The following is a 17,499-nucleotide window of genomic DNA, read 5'->3' as shown; positions in this document are numbered from 1 at the left end:
ATTTGACATAAGTACCTGCACTCTCACTCTCACGCATGGGCCTCGATTTGAAGATATACAGCCTTTCAAATCAAATCGGCACATTCAATGATACGTCCTCCACGAAGGGAACCGAGTAGAGAGGGTCGAGTTTGATGGAGAGAACGGGGAAGCATCATATTCGGGCGTGACGACTGGTTCCAGGGGGGATACAAGGCCAGAAGAATCCAATGGAAACATGCGCTCATCATCAACCACGACGACCAAGACCAATCCTTTCCTCATGTGACCGGACAATCCTTGCCTTGTCCCCGGGAAGTGGTTTCAGTTCATCGCTTGGATCAAAGTTGAGATTGGAGCTGGTTTTCGCCTGCTCGGTCTGTTTGCTGTCATCCAGATTGCGAGATCTCGCCTCTTCGAAGGCAGAAATATCCTCGGACGTAACAGTGATGGCTGTGGGCTTTCGACGGAGCATATTGAATGAGTATCTTTGGAAGGCAAGTGTGCGCGGCACGGGACAAGTGGTGAGAAGGTACATATGTATGCAGTCATGTCACGTGGTCTCACAAGTCTTTCCGAAGTGTTGTCGTGCTCCGACGTTGAATTGACATTTACCAACTCTGTGCGATACGATGATCCGCCCTCAGATTCGGCATATATTCCGTCATGGCGACCATCTTCGACGGTGTCTGCCTATGCCAGTCCGCTATTTCTCAGCCTCTTACACAATCGCTGGGGAAGGCCAGGGCCTACCACCAAGTACGTTTTCCGAACCCCCAACGCCCAGTTATCTCCACAGTCCACAAGTTGGAAAACTCCGGAGCTTCAGTCTCATGTGCTCATTTTTTTTCCCTTTCGTTGTTGAACAGGTCAAGAGGGACTGAAAATGGGCTCTCCCTCAACTCCTCGCGGGCCCCCAACTTCAGCCAAACCCCCAGGGTCTACCCCTCAAAGCCGCGGCCGCCCTGCGAAGGCAATTGATGCCAGGTCATTTGCTGCCCCCCGCGCCGGTGGCGAGCGATCTAAAATCATTCGCAGCCCACGTCTGCGAAACGTTCGAGGCGGCAATCAGGCCCAGGGCCGAAGGTCCAAACCTGTGGCATCCAAGGCGAACAAAAAAGATCGGAAAAACGTGCGCTCTCAGCGCTCGAAGAGATCAGAAGTTGATGACGGTGAAGACTTGAACGCAGCCGCGATCGACCAGGTTGAGCGACAGCAGGTGCTGAAGGCTCGGCCCACGCCTATTCGCTATGACCCCCGGGCCATTGATTTCTCCTCATTGAAGGAAACTTGGCCTTCACTCCCCACCGATACAAACTCTCGGTCCGCTGCTATTTTGGAAAAGCTTTCCAGCTTGAGTGGCCGCTTCCCCAATGGATACGTTCCGCCTTATGAGTTAGGCAGGCGACTTTGGAAGGGCCAGAACGTTCTGTTTGAGAATGATATAGAAAAAGCGGAAGCCCTCAAGGAAGTGAAGCGACTGGCTCAGGCTCGTGCCGACAAAATTTCTCAGCGAAAGGGCGACCTTGTGGAGCCTCTCGGCGTCAAGTTCAGTGCCGTCAATGCGGCGGATACTAAAACGTTGCTCGAAACGTTTGTCCAAGGGAAATATCCAACCCTGAGAGAAAACAGCGACCAGTCGGCCGTCCTCGGTGATGTGGTAAAAAATCTTCGCAACAACGGGACATACCAAACCGCGGGCAAGAGACCCCAGTTTCTGGCCAAGGTTGAGTCCCTACTCGCCTCCAGTCGCGTCAAGCGCACCTAGCGTGTCGGTTTGATTGACTGGGCATGGCTTGTACTATATGAGTTGCGTAATTCGATTCGATTACCTGGGGCGCTTTGCTCAATCAGACTTTCTTTGGGATTGACTATTATTGTCTTTAGAATTACAGTTTTTGATCATGGTAGACCATTCAGCATCTATACCTGCTGCAACGCCCGCCTAGCCACCTCGAACAAATCTTTGACTTCCTTCTGACCCTTGTCCGTGGCTTTCTCCATCTGATCATGGGCTTTGCGCACGTCATCTGGCCGCGCTAGTTTTTTCTTCTGCAAATCTTGGAGTCGCTTGTGCATGGCCCCTCTGGAGTCACGCACCGTACTAGCCGCCTTTTCGAAGGCCTGCTTGGCAACTTGGACACTCTGGTCCCGAGATTCTTTGGTCGGAGGGGGAATCAGGATGTTGAGTTGAAGACAATTGTGGGGATCAGGCTGCGGAGTCAAAGATAGATTCGAAGAGATAATCGCCGACATGAGTGGTTTGATATGCTTGGTAGCAGGAGAGTCAGCGAGACTGTGGGAGGAGTCGACGGCGACAACCATAGTTCAGGTGGCACGCTTACCTCTTCCTCAGTCGCGAGCACTGTCACCATCCGTCCTCCTTTGGGCACGACTTGAGCCAAATCCCCTAATTTGACGGTGTCATGACTGTCCTTCATCGGCTGGACCTTGAGACTTTCAAGGGACGCAGTGTTGAATCGCCCACCCGCACGAAGCTTGGACAAGTCATCTTTTAAGCGAGTGAGGGCCACTCTGATGCCAGCGTGGAGTTGTGAAAGATCGGAAGGGTCTTGGGAAGCTGCAGCAAGGTCGAACTCAGGTTGCTGGACGGAAGTCTTTGTCTTGTCCTTCTTCTTATACAAAGTGGGAGAACTGGCAAAGCTACGACTCTGCACAAGAGCCGGGGCGTTCGGCGACAAGTATGGGATTTGGGGACTTCGAGGAGTAGGAAGGCGTTGCAATGGGTTGTAACGTGGTAGGCGCACTATGGAGCGGTGCATGGTGGGAATGAGAGTAGAGGGAGGAAGGTGCAAGTGGGTTGACGGGTAAGAAAACTGGCATGATTACTGTTGACCGAGGCAGGGGAAAAAAAAAGGCAATGGGGTCAACTACACATCAGACTCTAAATATATGCACGTCAACAGATACCACTGGTCGTCACACATTAAATTTGCAACGTCGATCTTCGTCTACATGAAGCATACTTTTTTCTGAGGGAAAAAAAAAAGAAAGAAAAAAGAAAATACTGCGCCCAAGTTGCCCGGTTTTGAAACACAAAAACATGGACCAACACGTACCCTCCAAGATCTATACGGCGCGGGCTTCCCGGACACCATCCGGGAGGGGGGCATTAGTTGGCCATCCTATGTTCAGCTCTCCATCTAGCGGGTGGCCATGGCCTTGGTAATCAGGCGCTTCAGAGCCAACTCCTTCTTCTTGAGATCCTCGGGGGTAGAATCCTCGATCTCCAGCTGAGCCATGGCGTCGCTGAGAGCAGACTCAATCTTCTCCTTGTTGCCCCGCTTGAGCTTCATGGACATCGAAGGGTCGGAGACAATCTCCTCAACACGGGAGATGTAGGACTCAAGCTGCTGGCGAGACTCGAACCGTTTGGTGAAAGCCTCGTCACTAGACTTGAATTTGGCGGCATCTGCGAGACTGTGAGCGAATGGTCAAGCGAGTAGCAATTAAACAAAGATCTCTTACCATCGATCATCTGATCAATCTCAGTGCTCGAGAGCTTGCCAACGGCGTTGGAGATGGTGATGTTGGCGGTGCGGCCAGAAGATTTCTCGGTAGCGGTGACCTTCAGGATACCGTTGACATCGACTTCGAAAACACACTCCAGAGCGGCCTCGCCGGCGCGCATGGGAGGAATGGGTGCAAGCGTGAACTCGCCCAGGGAAGTGTTGTCAGCGCAGTTGGTGCGCTCACCCTGGTAAACGGGGAACTGGACGGTAGTTTGGTTGTCAACCACAGTCGTGAAGGTGCGCTTCTTGATGGTAGGAACAGTCTGGCCACGGTTGACAACCGGGGCGAAGATGTTGCCCTCCATGGCGACACCAAGCGAAAGGGGAACGACATCAAGAAGCAACAGGTCTTGGGTCTCGGCAGAGGTGGCCTTGCCAGAAAGGATACCAGCCTGAACGGCAGCACCATAGGCAACAGCCTCGTCAGGGTTGATGCTCTACATTAGTACGTTAGCTACTATACTAACAGAGCGACATTAAGTCAAAGGATCTTGTTTGAAAGATCTTACCTTCTCCAGCTTCTTACCATCGAAGAAATCGCTCAGAAGCTTCTGAATGCGAGGGATACGGGTAGAGCCACCAACAAGGACAATTTCATCGACCTTGCTCTTCTCGAGGCCGGAATCTTTCAGGACTTGCTGGACAGGCTCCAGGGTGCCGCTGAAAGACTTGGCATTCAGGTCCTCAAAACGGGCACGAGTGATCGAGGAGTTGAAATCCTCGCCATCGAAGAGCGAATCGATCTCAACAGTAGTCTGGGTAGCATTGGAAAGGGTACGCTTAGCACGCTCGCAAGCCGTGCGCAGACGACGAAGAGCACGGGAGTCGCCAGAAAGGTCCTTGCTAGTCTTACGCTGGAATTCCTTCTTGAAGAAGTCCAGCAGATTGGTATCAAAGTCCTGACCACCAAGGTGAGTGTCACCAGCAGTAGCTTTAACAGTGAAGACACCGCCCTGGATGTTCAGGAGAGACACGTCGAAAGTACCACCACCCAGGTCATAGATCAGAACGTTGCGCTCCTTTTCGGACTTACCAGAGCCCAGGCCGTAGGCGATGGCAGCAGCAGTGGGCTCGTTAATGATACGGAGAACATTCAGACCGGCAATAGCACCGGCATCCTTAGTAGCCTGGCGCTGATTGTCGTTGAAGTAAGCGGGAACGGTGATGACGGCCTTCTCAACCTTCTTGCCGAGTTTGGTCTCGGCAACCTCCTTCATCTGTTCCAAACTATGAGCAATCTCAATCCTTTGTAGGGTGTGGAACCATCGCACTTACCTTCATGAGGACCATGGAGGAAATCTCCTGAGGGGTGAAGGTCTTGTTCTCGCCGAGGTACTCAACCTCAACGGCGGGGCTGCTACCCTGGTCAACGACCTTGAAGGGCCACGACTCGACATCCTTCTTCACAATAGGGTCATCAAATCGGCGACCAATCAAACGCCTTTCTCTCAAATTAGCCCCATGGTATCGATGACGCGTGAAATAGTATGGAGGAATATATATTTCGTGGAAAGATAGTGGTGGGAGTTTCGGGACTCACTTGATGTCGAAGATCGTGTTCTTCGGGTTCATGGCGGCCTGGTTCTTGGCGGCCTCGCCGATCAAGCGCTCCTTGTCGGTGAAGGAAACGAAGGAGGGGGTAGTGTAGCTACCCTGGTCATTGGCAACTGCATCACAGCGTCAGTATACAATTGATATGATTCAAAGCCCTGATTTAGGTGCACAAAACGTACTGATCTCAACATTCGTGCCCTCGTAGTTGGCAACGCAAGAGTAGGTGGTGCCTTGACATGAGCAGGTCAGTGGAGTGGTTTATGCAGTGAATTGGCAACAACCCTACCAAGATCGATACCGATCGCCCCATCGTACACCGGAAGGTCCGCCATTGTGAATTTTGGTGTTGGAATTGGGGAAGTGGAAAAAGGTGGGAAAGAGGGGTTTTGACGGGTCGAAATTTTTTTTATAAACGCAATGCCACACATGGCAGAGGCAGAAAATTTTTCGGGAGCGGTGAGTCACGTGGTACTTGTGCCGAGTTTCTCTTTGCTACTACAGATGTACATAGGTACTAACGTTCAAATCAACGGACTGCTTTGAAATTGCTTGTCGTGCTTTAGCTTGGAAGAGAAACGAAAAAAAAATCTTATAAACCGGTTCTATTTCTTATATTATCATGAAAAATAGAATCTCTTCCTGGGAATTCGAGTCTCGATTGTTCGAGATGGAATTATGAGATTCGCAAGGAGTGTCCACCTTCTACAAGTACATTCCCAGAAATACAATATGCGAGCCTTCCCCGTCCGATACCTTTTGTCCTGACTTTCGTGAGAAGAATACCATCACGGAAGCAAATTGAAAAACACGGTCAGTCGCTCGTAATCAATCTCAGATCCGGGGGGTCCAGATTTCGGTACGCCTTTGGCTGGGCCAGCAATGGCTTCGAAGTCGACCTTAGTAGTGCCCGGGTGAAGTTGAATATCATATGCCAGCGTAGATAGATCACCAACTGGGTGCAACCGTTGCATGCTTATCATTGCTACAACCTTGACCTGCCGCTGGGTTGTACCAACGGCTAAAGTTGGCCTGACTGTCAGCAGGTGGTGTGATGGTGGCAGGTTGATTGTGACGGTCTGTTGAGAAACTGTGGACGAAGGAGGAATATCCAAGCAAAAGCTATGTGGTAGAGATAGCGAGGGATGAGTCGAGATCTGAACATTGCAAATCAGAGCAGAACTGATATCTATTTCACCGTTAGCGAGCTCTCGTCCTCTCGTTTCATTTCCTGGTATTCAATGCGACTGGAGAAATCTGACCTTGATCGGGTCGTCTTAAACGAGAATCCATGGGAGACGATACGTTGAGGGATTTCTGGGATGATGCTGTCGAGAAACCAAAAAGAGGGTTAGTACAGGCGCCTCGGCAAGGATTGCTATTTTCAACTGGCGCATCTTACCGTCATAAGAAAAGCTACCAGTCGAGTCCAGAGGACCTCCACGAATGCTGTGTGAAGAACGCATCTCGGTAGACTGTGATGGTAGCATGAAGTTCTCGTCTTTGACCATGCCGGTCGTATCCTGTTCCCCCGCGGCCACGCCATGCGATTGTTCGGAGACAGATGGGGTAATCGCACCACTTGACTTGGGGCTTCCTACTTGCCGCCGAAGAGGTCTCATCCGAGGGGACATGTGATGAGTATCCACGTCCTGATTCACGGATGCGGTTCTGACAAGCTCTTGCTGTCGCTTTAAGGACTCATTATCGACTGCGACCCCAGATGGGGTTCTATCGCCTTGAGGTGTCTCGGAGGTCTGCCCAGTCAACTTCAATGTTAACCTTTGCGCCCCTGGTTCCGGAGTCCTCGTACTCATTTTTAACTTGATGCGAGGCATTTCGGGGTGACCATCTACCTGAATGGGATTCGGGACAAGCTTTTTGGCTTCCGCCACTCGCCGTTTGAAATAGCCCTGGGCCCAGTGTTAGCGCTCAGGGAGGGACATGACAATGTTCCAGAGCTTGCCTCCAAGACACCGGCTAGAATAAATATCTCACTGCCATCCTCATTATACTCCCGTGCATTACGCCAGAGGTAGCTGACTTCCTCCTCAAAGGACTCCCACGTGAGAAAAGCGGTGGTTTTCGAGGGCTTTTTTCGGCTATCGGTGCCGCGGACTTTCTGTTGAATACTGCGCAGTGAGACAGGATGCTGGATGATTTCATAGTAGTCCCGGTACAGATTGCGGTCTGGCTTGCCGATGAAGGGATATGCGACCTCCTGGCCACTGCACATGTTGTTAGTCATTCGTGGGTGCCACAGGCTGTGACAGAGCTCACTCAGAATCCTTTAACCTCGTAAGCTCAGACATTATCTTGTCCTGGGCCGTTTGAAGGCTATCGCCCTCAAAGTCCGCCTCAGGCTCCTCTTCATCTTCTTGAGACATAGAGCTACCGTCAGCATCAGCCTCGGGCTCAGATGATGCACGTTGGGGATTCTCCGACTCCACGAGGTCATCGTCCTAATACATCCAGAGTTAGTCACACGTGCGAACACATAGCACAGCGCTCTACACGACTCAATCACAAATAACCAAATTGGTTGAAATTCAGCTTCCAGTGCGAGATAACAATAACACCAAATAAGATGAATTTGAGTCCGGACATGGCCGCAGCTTAATGTCCGTCACCGGCTGCGAAGGAATCATTGGGTTAGAAAAGTGCGCGGCGACTTACAGACACTTTCCGGCGTTTCTGGCTGTGGAACTTCACTTCGGGGGAGGCGGCCACCCCTCGCCGTTTGGTGCTCATGTTGAATTATAGCGGTTCAAGTGTCACAAGAGATCAAAAATCGCAATGCAGTAATGCCATTGAAGGGGCGATGCCCAATCCGAAGTTTATACCTCGTCGACGTGTGCAGACGCGCCCTGCGATCGGGGTCCACGGGTGTGGAGAAACTGCCTTATGTAAGTAGTATTAGAGGAACCGTATTGGAGACCTGACTAGGCGTTAGCAAGGTCTGTATTCTGGTATGTATAATACATAAGATACATTAACACCTCTGCGGTACTTGTACTATACATATATTATATAAACACATAATTATTGTGGATAAACATATACATACATCTATGAAAATATATAGCTTCTGGTAGGGACTTCTGTCTCCAATATCAGTCATGTTGTGCCTGCGCATTTTTTGGGACGATATATACAAATTATGCATATGCTATTCCTGGTTCTTATATAAAGTCGCCTAGTTCGGGTCTCAAACGCTATCTATCCCTTTGGCCCTTGATTTTCTCGTCTCGTGTTACCCCGGTTTCTGTATTTGCATTACTTTCAAAAACCAGTATACAATATAAACAAGGGCTAAGCCCCGTGGTAATGATAACATTGCTCAAAGGTGGTTTGATACAGCATCATTCAGGCGCATTGTTGACTCTTCCTCCGAGGGCCCAGGACATGAAATCACCCAAGTCCCAGTCAGAACCCTCCAATTTCCGTGAATTCTTTTGGGGACTTCAAATTTATTAGAGGTGTTTTTGAGAACAGAGGAGAGAAGGTGTGGCATGGGAAAGAACAGGAGATGTACAAAGAGCCTAGGTGCCTGTTCACAACATGGTTGACACCTCAGGCATCAACTATTCCCTCCAACTTGCTCTTCCGCATCCCGCAAACAAATCGAGCCTGCTCCTCCAGACACACCGGGTCTCCCTCTCCACCACCCCTGACCCTTCTACCCTTGCAATCTCTGCCCTGTCTTACCTGATCGCTTGGGCCTGCTGGTGATACATACTGGTAAGTCCACACACCACGTACGAGAGGAATGTTCTCGTGAATTTACAAGTTGACCCGCCACGTGCCAGAGATTCCAATACCTTCTTTCTTCTCGGTTCAGCCTTCATCTCTGTCCGCCAATGGATATCGATCCCACCAGAAGAAACAAGAAGCCACGGCTCTTGTTGGAGTCTGAGCGTGAACGCCTAGATGAATTCATCGACTCCATCCACTATTCCGCCAGGTAAAAATGGCCTTCCCCTACGAGCTGCACCCGACCCCGCTGACTCGGCGCAGGTATTCAGACGATAAATACGAATACCGCCATGTTCAACTGCCGAAGAACATGCTCAAGAAAATCCCCCCAGATTACTTTGACAGCTCCAAGGGGACATTGAAATTGCTGTGGGAAGAGGAATGGCGAGCCCTGGGCATCACACAGGTGCGTTCGCCTAAAAATGAAGCGACAACGGGCTAACGTGGTGGGCTTTAGAGTTTGGGATGGGAACACTACGAAGTGCACGAACCGGAGCCACACATCCTTCTATTCAAGTTGGTCTTACCGAAGACCCTCGCACCAAGGTCATCGCTCACTGACGTGTCCGCAGGCGCCCTCTGAACTACCAGCCCCCAATGGCGCAATAGAATCGTTAAATTTTTGTGGTCCTGTGTTTGGAGGAAAAATGAAGTCACCCTTCTCCTAAGAGATGCGAGTGTGCAATCGGTTTCCTCCCCTCCCCGTCCTTCTTATCATACGGACGTGCGGCACACCAGGATGTTCACTAGGGTCCACAGCAGCTTCGTAATGGAAGTTCTGGAATGAGATATGATTCAATTTTCCCCTGTCACATTTCCCTGGCAATCAAACCACATTCTTGGCCAGCCATTCTTTCCACTGATCCACAGTGAAGCTGCTACTGATGCCACGTTCCTCCACTCCGTTGAAAAAGACAGTTGGGGAAACATGAACCCCGATCACTCGATCCGCCTTGACCATCCACTTGATATCATTAGTCACCTGGTTTCCCACGTTCAATTGACCTCCGTCTCCGAGTGTTTCAGGGATTGTCAGTAGGTCCAGGATCTTTCGTTCGTCCACGCCAATCGAGCCCGCAATCTTGGCCAGCCGCTCATATGTTCTGTTGCGAGTTTCGTTCACAACAGAGACGTCGAAGAATTCAGTCTGGCGCTTGAACAAGGCGTTACTGAAGTCCCAGAACTTGTCTGGGGCTAGACGCAGAACGGCTGCGCCAGCTTCGTGGGTGAGCGTGGACGATGGATGCCATGGCTGGATATGCTGTCGGAGGATTACCCGAAGTCGAGAGCCATACTGTTGCGCGATCATGGGACTGAGTGTATAGAATGTATTGAACATCTTGGCGGAGAACTAGAACGAGTCTTAGTCAAAGCACCCACGGTAAATCATGCAGACTGCGGATATAACGAACCGGACAGACGTAGTCAAGGTCTGGACAATGGTCAGCTCCATTTCCAAGGGAAATGCGGATGACCTACACAGCTCTAGCGTATGCTGGGTCTCCTGGGAGATCCCAGCGGACAGCTTGAGTCCGACATATTTGGGAGGAACGGACATGGTTGCGAATGATGAGGTGGAAGTCTTGAATTGGGAGGTGTGAAAGTGCTGGCTTAACCGCCCACTACCCCGCCCCCGCACGGAAGCGCCGTTGTCGAGCTTGGGAAACACTGGGGAACACAGAGACGCCGATGCTTGCGCGGATCTTTTACGCCGAGTAGCGGAAAACAGGACAGGATAGTGCACATGGCGTGAGAAATCATGTTACTTTGTACATATACGTCTAAACCCTTGAAGTCTAATCGCCATGTTCGCCATCACTGGTAAACACAAGTTCAGATGATAGCGTATTGAGATCAAGTTCCCAGCGCCTATTGGCGCGGCTAGATATCACCGACCTCCAAGCGGTCTCTGCTTTCGAAAATTGATATCCTTTACTTTCATCTCAACAGTTCGCCATCCAGGTTTGGCTGGGTCATACTCGCCACGCACTTCGAATCTGCAGAACCCATGCGGTCCCTTTAAGCCTACGGGACCAGAAATGAAAAAAGTGCCGCGGAGAGGAGTCCGTGGGTTTTGAGCCCGATACTCGTTGAGCCGCAGTCGAAAAGCAATAGAGGCCAAGTGGAGATCTGAACCCGGACCCAAGTCAGGTAGGGGAAGTCGTTGCAGCGAGGAGATAATGGAAGAAGGGTGGAGGTTTGTTCGTCGATCAGACACGAGATTTTCTGGGGCCTCATCGGACACGGGTGGCTGCATTCTAGGCTGCTCTCGCGGGCTGAAAGAGTTCAGCCTCTCTTGACTCGACAACAGATGCTTCTCATGTAGCAACTCCCCGGCATCTAATGGCTGACCTCTAAGGCGGTCAAGTTGTCTCCGGAATAGCACCAGATAGGCATCTTTGATTGCGAGGGCAACTTGCACCGGTTTCATAAAGGTCTGCAGCCGATCACCGATGTCGGGGTCCATTGGTTTGGTCACCCAGGATATACCGTCATCCGTTATCTCGATACTGCATGCGGTCAGTACAAGGGTCTAACCAGAATCAAGATACGCGTACCCAGATCGCAGATAACCCGGAGGAGCCCGAGGGGGAAAGTGGTGAACAAGCCAGAACCCAGTTAGGGAAAGCGGGCTACCCAGTATTTGTGACAGCTGGCCGGAGGCGCTCTCCAATACGATAGCAGCCAGTTCGTCTGGAAATAGTTCAGCGAGGTTCCATAAGCCTGGCAGGATCGACTTACCTCTCAACTTCTGGAGCTTCTTGCGGTCTTTGGAGATCTGAACGAACTCTTGCCATTCCGGATCGGATGCGGTGTAAAGCTCACCTTCTTGCAATCGAGACCAAGTTAGCGGAAAGAATAATGGAGCCGTATCTTCCTCCTCATCCGCTGTCCACAAATCACCTTCACGAGGACCTTGGCTCGGACCAGTCGGTCCTGGGCTTGGCTCGAGGGAAGGGTCAGGGTCGTGGGTTTGATCATCGAATCGGATTAGGACAAAGGAGCTCCACAGATAGAAAGCAGCTCCGTAAAGTAGAGATTTGGAAACTATTGATCTAATAGTTCTTGAATGAATATTCTATCAAGCAAGCGATCAAGGCCAGACGAACAAATAATAACTCACCTCAGCCAAGGCCGGCGGAACCTCACATGCCGGATGGTCGGAGATGCTGTAATAGCCTGACGGGGAATATTGTGTAATGATTGAGGGCGTGCTTGGCTTCGGATAAGTTGCCTGAGCCGGAGCATTGAGGACACCCACGGAGAACGTTTTCTCGATGCAAAGAGCGATATGCAGAGAGCGAAGGAAGACGGGTGGCGAGCGCCGTGGATGCAGCAGCCGATCCACGTGATAGCTAATTAAAGCCGTGGGGATCCACGTACGGACCTCCCATCCCTAGGTCTTTGGTGGAACGTTCATCCGCTCATCTGATAATCAGTTTTGCGCCAAAGGACACGCCCTTGTGTGGCTGTCAATCAATCCGTCGCTACTGATTTTCCCTGAGGCCGCCAGAAGTTCAATCTTGCGAAATGCGCTGGATCTCCGAGCTCCTGGTCCTCGTGGCCACAAGCGCTTTGGGGATAACGGCCTTCGAAACCTCCATATTCACCTTTCCCTCAGGTGCTCAAGATCTGCAGGACGCTGTCTCTGACCGGGGGACAGTATCGGAAGATGTCGCTCGACTGATTCTTGAACTTCGCATGCAGTCACCACTAGCATCCGTACTTGGAGAGATGGAGACCGATACAGTGGATATTCTCAATCATTTCGCCGACAACGAACGCAGGCTTTTTGGGGACTCTGGTGGCTATGAGACTATGAGAGAAAACATCATCGTGATTCAGGGAGTTGGGCAAGAGATTGGTATGTAACCAGTGAATTACAGTCGATAGGAGCGTTTGGCTAACAGGTCTGTTTTTGAGGTACGAGTATGCGGACTCAAGAATCGCGTAGTATTTCTGTGCCTCATTCTTCGCCCGGTCTGGTCTATGATTTTCTAGACTCACTCATGGCCGGCGAGAAGGGGAAACCTTGCATCTACCACAGAAGCGCCCGCGGTACAGAATTAGAATCCACCCAGGTGATACTCTCCTTGCTTTTGATTTTGTAAGCCAAGCGCGCTGATGACAGGGCCCATCTCTAGTCAGCTGAAGATTGTCTCTTCAGGGACTCAGTTCTAGCTCATGAGCGGGGCATGTTCAGCCACGATATCCTCGGCCTGGTCGATTCAATTGAGACCTGGGGGGGCAAGGACAATACGAAAACTGTTTCGAGAATCTCATTCAAGGTACTCACAGCTTACTCGCATCCCAAGCATCAGCTAACTTTTGTAAAGATGCAGGCCGATGATGCTGCCATTCGCGTTACCGACTTCGTCCACTCTGTTTTTCAATCACTCTCAACCTTATCGTCGACTAGCAATCGAAAAATCACAGCTATTCTCCTGCCTGACGCCGAAGATAACTCCCAAGTTGTCACATCGTTATTTCGGCGAAACACCAAGAGCTGGACACGACCATCTACATACACCTCACGTAAAGCCGAAGGAGACCTTCAAATGTCTCCACGCGATTTGAAGTTGCACTCCAACCTCGCGCCGGTGTGTCACTCGTCCAATTCGTCTTGCGCGGAGGCTACCAACAATTGCTCCGGGCATGGTTCGTGTTACCTGAGATATGGGTCCGGCGATGAGCAAGCTACTAGCGATTGTTATGCGTGTCGATGCGGCCAAACCATGGTTCGAAAAAGTGACGGTACCACTCAGAAAGTGCAATGGGGCGGTCCAGCCTGTCAGAAGAAAGATATCAGCTCGCCCTTCTTCTTGATCGCCGGCGTAAGTGTCTTGGTGGTCATCATGGTGAGTAGCGCTGTTGGCATGCTCTTCAGCATGGGCCAGCTGGAGCTACCCAGTGTGATTGGTGCTGGGGTAGGCGGTTCGAAGACACAATCCTGAGCAAACAGGCTTTCTTGATATCTCTTTTATCGGGTTTCTTTGTCGAGAGAGACGTATGGCTTCATTTGCATATTTGTCTGGGTACTACTCCCCATCGAGGAGAGTTCTGTTGCTCAATCCTTTGGTGGAACAGAGCTCCGAATACTCTTGCTTTGCAAGAGCAATTACAATATAGCAGAAGATTCTTGTGATATGCATGAATACCTAAATGAGAACGAATGTAGAGCTGCCCGGTGGCTACGATACTCCCTTTTTTTACGTGACGGTGTGGGCAAGTGTGTCTAGATCCACATTGAACGAACCGACCGAGCTTTGTGGGATTTCGATGAACTGTGATATTGATTTTGGTGCTTGGATATACGTTTCAGTAGATCGATCATACCAGGCATATTTAAAACACGAAAAAGAAGCATCCGGGATCCGCGAAGTCCACCCCTAGAGCCCGAGCAAAATATCCCATCCTATCCATTCCCTGGTGGTTCTGACGGGGTAAAGAACTCGAATTCCTGTTGATCTGGAGAGAGCAGGCCAGTGGTGAAAAGTCATAAGAGGTCGAAAATCGCCATGACCCAAGTACGTACGCCTGGATTGCTACTCGCGCGGATATCAATAAATTACACATATAATCAAGTCATCAACAGTGAAAGGCCTATGTCACACAATATCCCAGATATTGATGGATCATACAATTAGTTCAAAAAAGAAAATCCAGGTTTCATGGATGGGAAGGTGCACATTCAAGTACCGGCCTCCAGTTGAGCAGGCGTAGGCCGCTGTCCAGCAGCGAGACTATCAGACGAATGGGTACGATGAGCAACCATCCACGGATGTGTCAAGAATCGTGACCAGCTGCGCTGTTGGGGCGGACCATCTGGGTTTTCAAATCCGTCGTGCATGCGCCCTAGATCTTCTGATGATCTAGATGATCGAGCTCTTGCTGCTGTTTGAGTTTGTCGAAATATTCGACCAGGGAATGCCATCTGTATTCGGAATGCATTCGTCTGACGCCCAGGCTGAGCTACACGAGCAGGTCTTGCGAGGATATCTGGGTGACTCGAGGTAGTGTGGCGCCCTTGTCGATCTAAAATTTCAGCTTGTGCACGAGGTTTCGGCACATAGTAATCCGCCTTGCACAGAGGACAGCAAGCCCTTCTACTTGTCAGCCAGGGGTCGACACATGATGCATGGAAGGCATGTCCACAAGTTAATCCGCGGATATCGTCATCATCCTCAATGATGTCCAGGCAGATCGCGCAAGAGTCACCAGGATTTGGGAGCAATTCAGCAGGAACAGCCTCACGGATGTGGTCGCCTTCTTCATCTTCTTCAAGGTCAAGGTTGCGCTTCCATTTCTCTTCTCCCTCAGCACTTGTGCCTATACCTTGTGACCCAGGGGCAAGACTCGTTGTTGTGGCTCCCTTCTCCTCTGCAGGCTGCACAGCTGATGCGGAATGTGCATCAAGGGGGGAATTAAGATCGGAGGCTACCGCGGTCGTCGAAACATCAACTGGTGTAGATGCTACTGTCTCCTGCTGATCTCTTACACTTTGCGGTCGGCTGTTGGGTGTGGTGATTCCTCCTTCAGTTGGAAGGCCCTGGTTGGCGCGAGACGACCTCCATACTTTGTATTTCGCAAGAGGAAATCGCTCATTCACGTCATCCATGGTCATCAACTTCTTTTCTCGTCGTCTGCGGTGGGTTCGAGGCATGGCCACAAGGTCTATTGGCTCACCGGTCTCCTCACTGCGCAGCTGACGGTTCCGTTGATTATACCGGAAGCAGTATTTGACTCCGACAATAATCCTAAGCCTCCATCAGACTTGCAATCCCAGCTTGGCCTAGCTAGAGGGAAACAGGACACTTACCATAGATTTGTAAAGACTACGCCGAAGCCAAGGGCCACAAAGAACAAGAGAGGCGAACTTGTCGCATTTGAGCCTGAGCTGTCTCCGCTACCACCTGTGGTAGTAGCGGCACCACTAGCCGATGTTGTTGGAGATGGCGCCATTTCAACATAGAAGAATCCAGGGCGAAGGGTGAAAGGTATCGCAGGAAAACAGGTTGAAAGATCCCACTTGCTGAGCGAAGAGAACGGGATCGGTTTCGCCCAGATAGATCGAGCATCCCTCTGCGTGCAGTCGGGATAGGAACAAAGGTGATTATGATGGTGGTGGTGGTGATAGCCACAGGGGGTATGGCGGCTGAGGGCAGGAGTGATGAGCCTCCGCTCGATCACAGTGCAATGCAATGCATACAGCAGACCGTTGACCACTATTAAAGGGTCGGCAACGGGCGGGTCATGAATTGACAAAGGGTTGTGAACCCCTCAGCACAAGATGTCGGTGGATTTCTAATCGCAGAAGGATGGTCTCACATCACCAGGGTTTGATCTGATGATCATTGGGGTTATTATAAAGGGAGACTAGAAAGCCGGCTTGCAGATCGGAGGGAGGGGGAGGATGAGGATCGGACAACTGAGGCTGGGAAAGGGTCACGGGAGCTGGGCCAATCACAGTTCACAGCAGAGCTCTTGGCTTATCCTGTTTCGATATCTTAGCTCTTTTTTTCTCCCCCTCGTTCGGAGTAATCCTTTAATTCCGAGGCATATTCTAGAAGTAGGAAAGCCGATTGACAAAATAAATAGGATCCTTCCATTCGCTGACAGGCCATACATATCAGAGATCGGAGTTGGGGTCACCTCGCTGCCCGAACCGTGGAGGGTCAGCTAAAGAAAAATATCTTTAAACGTCAACACCCTCTGACATAGTCTGCCCCCCTCCCCGGCCCTACCAGTGGAATCAACTACGACCGAACTCTGCTGTCCAAACCGTGATCTTGAGCCATGACGGAGCCCATCATATCCGAACCTACCAACGCGGTAGTTTTCTTTGACATTGCCCTCGCTGGTAAGTTGTGGCAGGGTCCGCGGTTCCCGACTCCAAGCCAATCCCCACCTAAACGTGCACGGCTGAATGACCAATCTCTAGGTGAGGCACTTGGTCGAGTGAAAATGGAACTCTTCTCCAATGTCACTCCTCGTACAGCAGAGAATTTCCGGCAGTTCTGTACCGGCGAAAGCAGGTCGCCCAAAGGCCAACCCCAAGGCTACAAGGGAAGCAAGTTTCACCGAGTCGTATGTGCCAGGCTCCTTTGCCTTTGCTCTCAATGGAAATGACCATGGACTCACTCAAAATTAGATCAAGGACTTCATGATCCAAGGCGGAGATTTCGTCAATGGTGACGGGACCGGGAGTTGCACGATTTACGGCACTCCTAAATTTGCAGATGAGAACTTTGCGTTGACCCACGACCGCGCAGGTCTTCTGAGTATGGCTGTAAGTTTGGCCTTCCCTTGATCACTTCGACCAGGTCGAATATTGACGAACACAACCTCCAGAATTCGGGGCCAAACACCAATGGTTGCCAGTTCTTCATCACAACTACCGCAACGCCATTCCTGAACAACAAACATGTAGTCTTCGGCCAGGTCGTTGACGGCATGGATGTCGTTCGCATGATTGAGCACACCCGTACCACCAGAGACAAGCCCAATCAGGATGTAACAGTTATACAGTGTGGGGAGATGTAGAGAAGGAAAGTAGAATTATTCTATGCAGACAGGAATACAACAAGGAGTCAGCGGCCCTAGAGCAATTCAAGAGCCTAGAGGACATACAAGTCGCTACAAACTTCAATTTCATATAGGAAGGATTTTGCTCATGGGT

At 50.8% G+C, this 17,499-nt stretch overlaps 10 protein-coding genes across 10 annotated transcripts; 4 read left to right on the top strand and 6 right to left on the bottom strand.

Moving 5' to 3' along the window:
• Positions 1–229: 229 nt before the first annotated feature.
• N7459_006754 (CDC26 family anaphase-promoting complex subunit) lies at positions 230–454 on the bottom strand (the record flags this gene model as incomplete). Its single annotated transcript, XM_056945922.1, has 1 exon — positions 230–454. The coding sequence occupies one exon, from the start codon at positions 452–454 to the stop codon at positions 230–232; it is 225 nt and encodes a 74-aa protein (XP_056797921.1).
• A 411-nt stretch (positions 455–865) lies between these two features.
• N7459_006753 (uncharacterized protein) lies at positions 866–1,747 on the top strand (the record flags this gene model as incomplete). Its single annotated transcript, XM_056945921.1, has 1 exon — positions 866–1,747. One exon carries the CDS (start codon positions 866–868, stop codon positions 1,745–1,747), a length of 882 nt encoding a protein of 293 aa, XP_056797920.1.
• Positions 1,748–1,902: 155 nt separating this feature from the next.
• Positions 1,903–2,762, bottom strand: N7459_006752 (ribosome-recycling factor; the record flags this gene model as incomplete). Its single annotated transcript, XM_056945920.1, has 2 exons — positions 1,903–2,250; positions 2,325–2,762. 2 exons carry the CDS (start codon positions 2,760–2,762, stop codon positions 1,903–1,905), a joined length of 786 nt encoding a protein of 261 aa, XP_056797919.1.
• Positions 2,763–3,143: 381 nt separating this feature from the next.
• On the bottom strand, positions 3,144–5,398 carry hscA (putative Hsp70 chaperone (HscA); the record flags this gene model as incomplete). The annotated part of the gene is made up of 7 exons (XM_056945919.1): positions 3,144–3,412; positions 3,469–3,949; positions 4,022–4,729; positions 4,788–4,953; positions 5,053–5,179; positions 5,246–5,296; positions 5,353–5,398. The coding sequence occupies 7 exons, from the start codon at positions 5,396–5,398 to the stop codon at positions 3,144–3,146; spliced, it is 1,848 nt and encodes a 615-aa protein (XP_056797918.1).
• A 453-nt stretch (positions 5,399–5,851) lies between these two features.
• N7459_006750 (bromodomain-containing protein) lies at positions 5,852–7,814 on the bottom strand (the record flags this gene model as incomplete). The annotated part of the gene is made up of 5 exons (XM_056945918.1): positions 5,852–6,252; positions 6,466–6,976; positions 7,039–7,291; positions 7,344–7,525; positions 7,740–7,814. 5 exons carry the CDS (start codon positions 7,812–7,814, stop codon positions 5,852–5,854), a joined length of 1,422 nt encoding a protein of 473 aa, XP_056797917.1.
• A 1,109-nt stretch (positions 7,815–8,923) lies between these two features.
• On the top strand, positions 8,924–9,402 carry N7459_006749 (cyclin-dependent protein kinase regulatory subunit CKS1; the record flags this gene model as incomplete). The annotated part of the gene is made up of 3 exons (XM_056945917.1): positions 8,924–9,027; positions 9,081–9,225; positions 9,277–9,402. 3 exons carry the CDS (start codon positions 8,924–8,926, stop codon positions 9,400–9,402), a joined length of 375 nt encoding a protein of 124 aa, XP_056797916.1.
• Positions 9,403–9,645: 243 nt separating this feature from the next.
• N7459_006748 (uncharacterized protein) lies at positions 9,646–12,068 on the bottom strand (the record flags this gene model as incomplete). Its single annotated transcript, XM_056945916.1, has 7 exons — positions 9,646–10,170; positions 10,232–10,251; positions 10,299–10,487; positions 10,716–11,329; positions 11,378–11,513; positions 11,562–11,824; positions 11,944–12,068. 7 exons carry the CDS (start codon positions 12,066–12,068, stop codon positions 9,646–9,648), a joined length of 1,872 nt encoding a protein of 623 aa, XP_056797915.1.
• A 282-nt stretch (positions 12,069–12,350) lies between these two features.
• N7459_006747 (DUF3844 domain-containing protein) lies at positions 12,351–13,774 on the top strand (the record flags this gene model as incomplete). Its single annotated transcript, XM_056945915.1, has 3 exons — positions 12,351–12,684; positions 12,744–12,927; positions 12,988–13,774. 3 exons carry the CDS (start codon positions 12,351–12,353, stop codon positions 13,772–13,774), a joined length of 1,305 nt encoding a protein of 434 aa, XP_056797914.1.
• Positions 13,775–14,511: 737 nt separating this feature from the next.
• Positions 14,512–15,782, bottom strand: N7459_006746 (E3 ubiquitin-protein ligase RNF103; the record flags this gene model as incomplete). The annotated part of the gene is made up of 2 exons (XM_056945914.1): positions 14,512–15,577; positions 15,640–15,782. The coding sequence occupies 2 exons, from the start codon at positions 15,780–15,782 to the stop codon at positions 14,512–14,514; spliced, it is 1,209 nt and encodes a 402-aa protein (XP_056797913.1).
• Positions 15,783–16,616: 834 nt separating this feature from the next.
• cyp3 (putative peptidyl-prolyl cis-trans isomerase) lies at positions 16,617–17,363 on the top strand (the record flags this gene model as incomplete). The annotated part of the gene is made up of 3 exons (XM_056945913.1): positions 16,617–16,907; positions 16,972–17,109; positions 17,172–17,363. 3 exons carry the CDS (start codon positions 16,617–16,619, stop codon positions 17,361–17,363), a joined length of 621 nt encoding a protein of 206 aa, XP_056797912.1.
• Between the last annotated feature and the right edge of the window lie 136 nt (positions 17,364–17,499).

Source organism: Penicillium hispanicum (assembly GCF_028827665.1).
Source record: "Penicillium hispanicum strain IBT 35686 chromosome Unknown utg000006l_segment0_segment0, whole genome shotgun sequence".
NCBI lineage: Eukaryota > Fungi > Ascomycota > Eurotiomycetes > Eurotiales > Aspergillaceae > Penicillium > Penicillium hispanicum.
The sequence above is the reverse complement of the archived record's forward strand: the minus strand, read 5'-3'. Positions and strand labels throughout refer to the sequence as shown.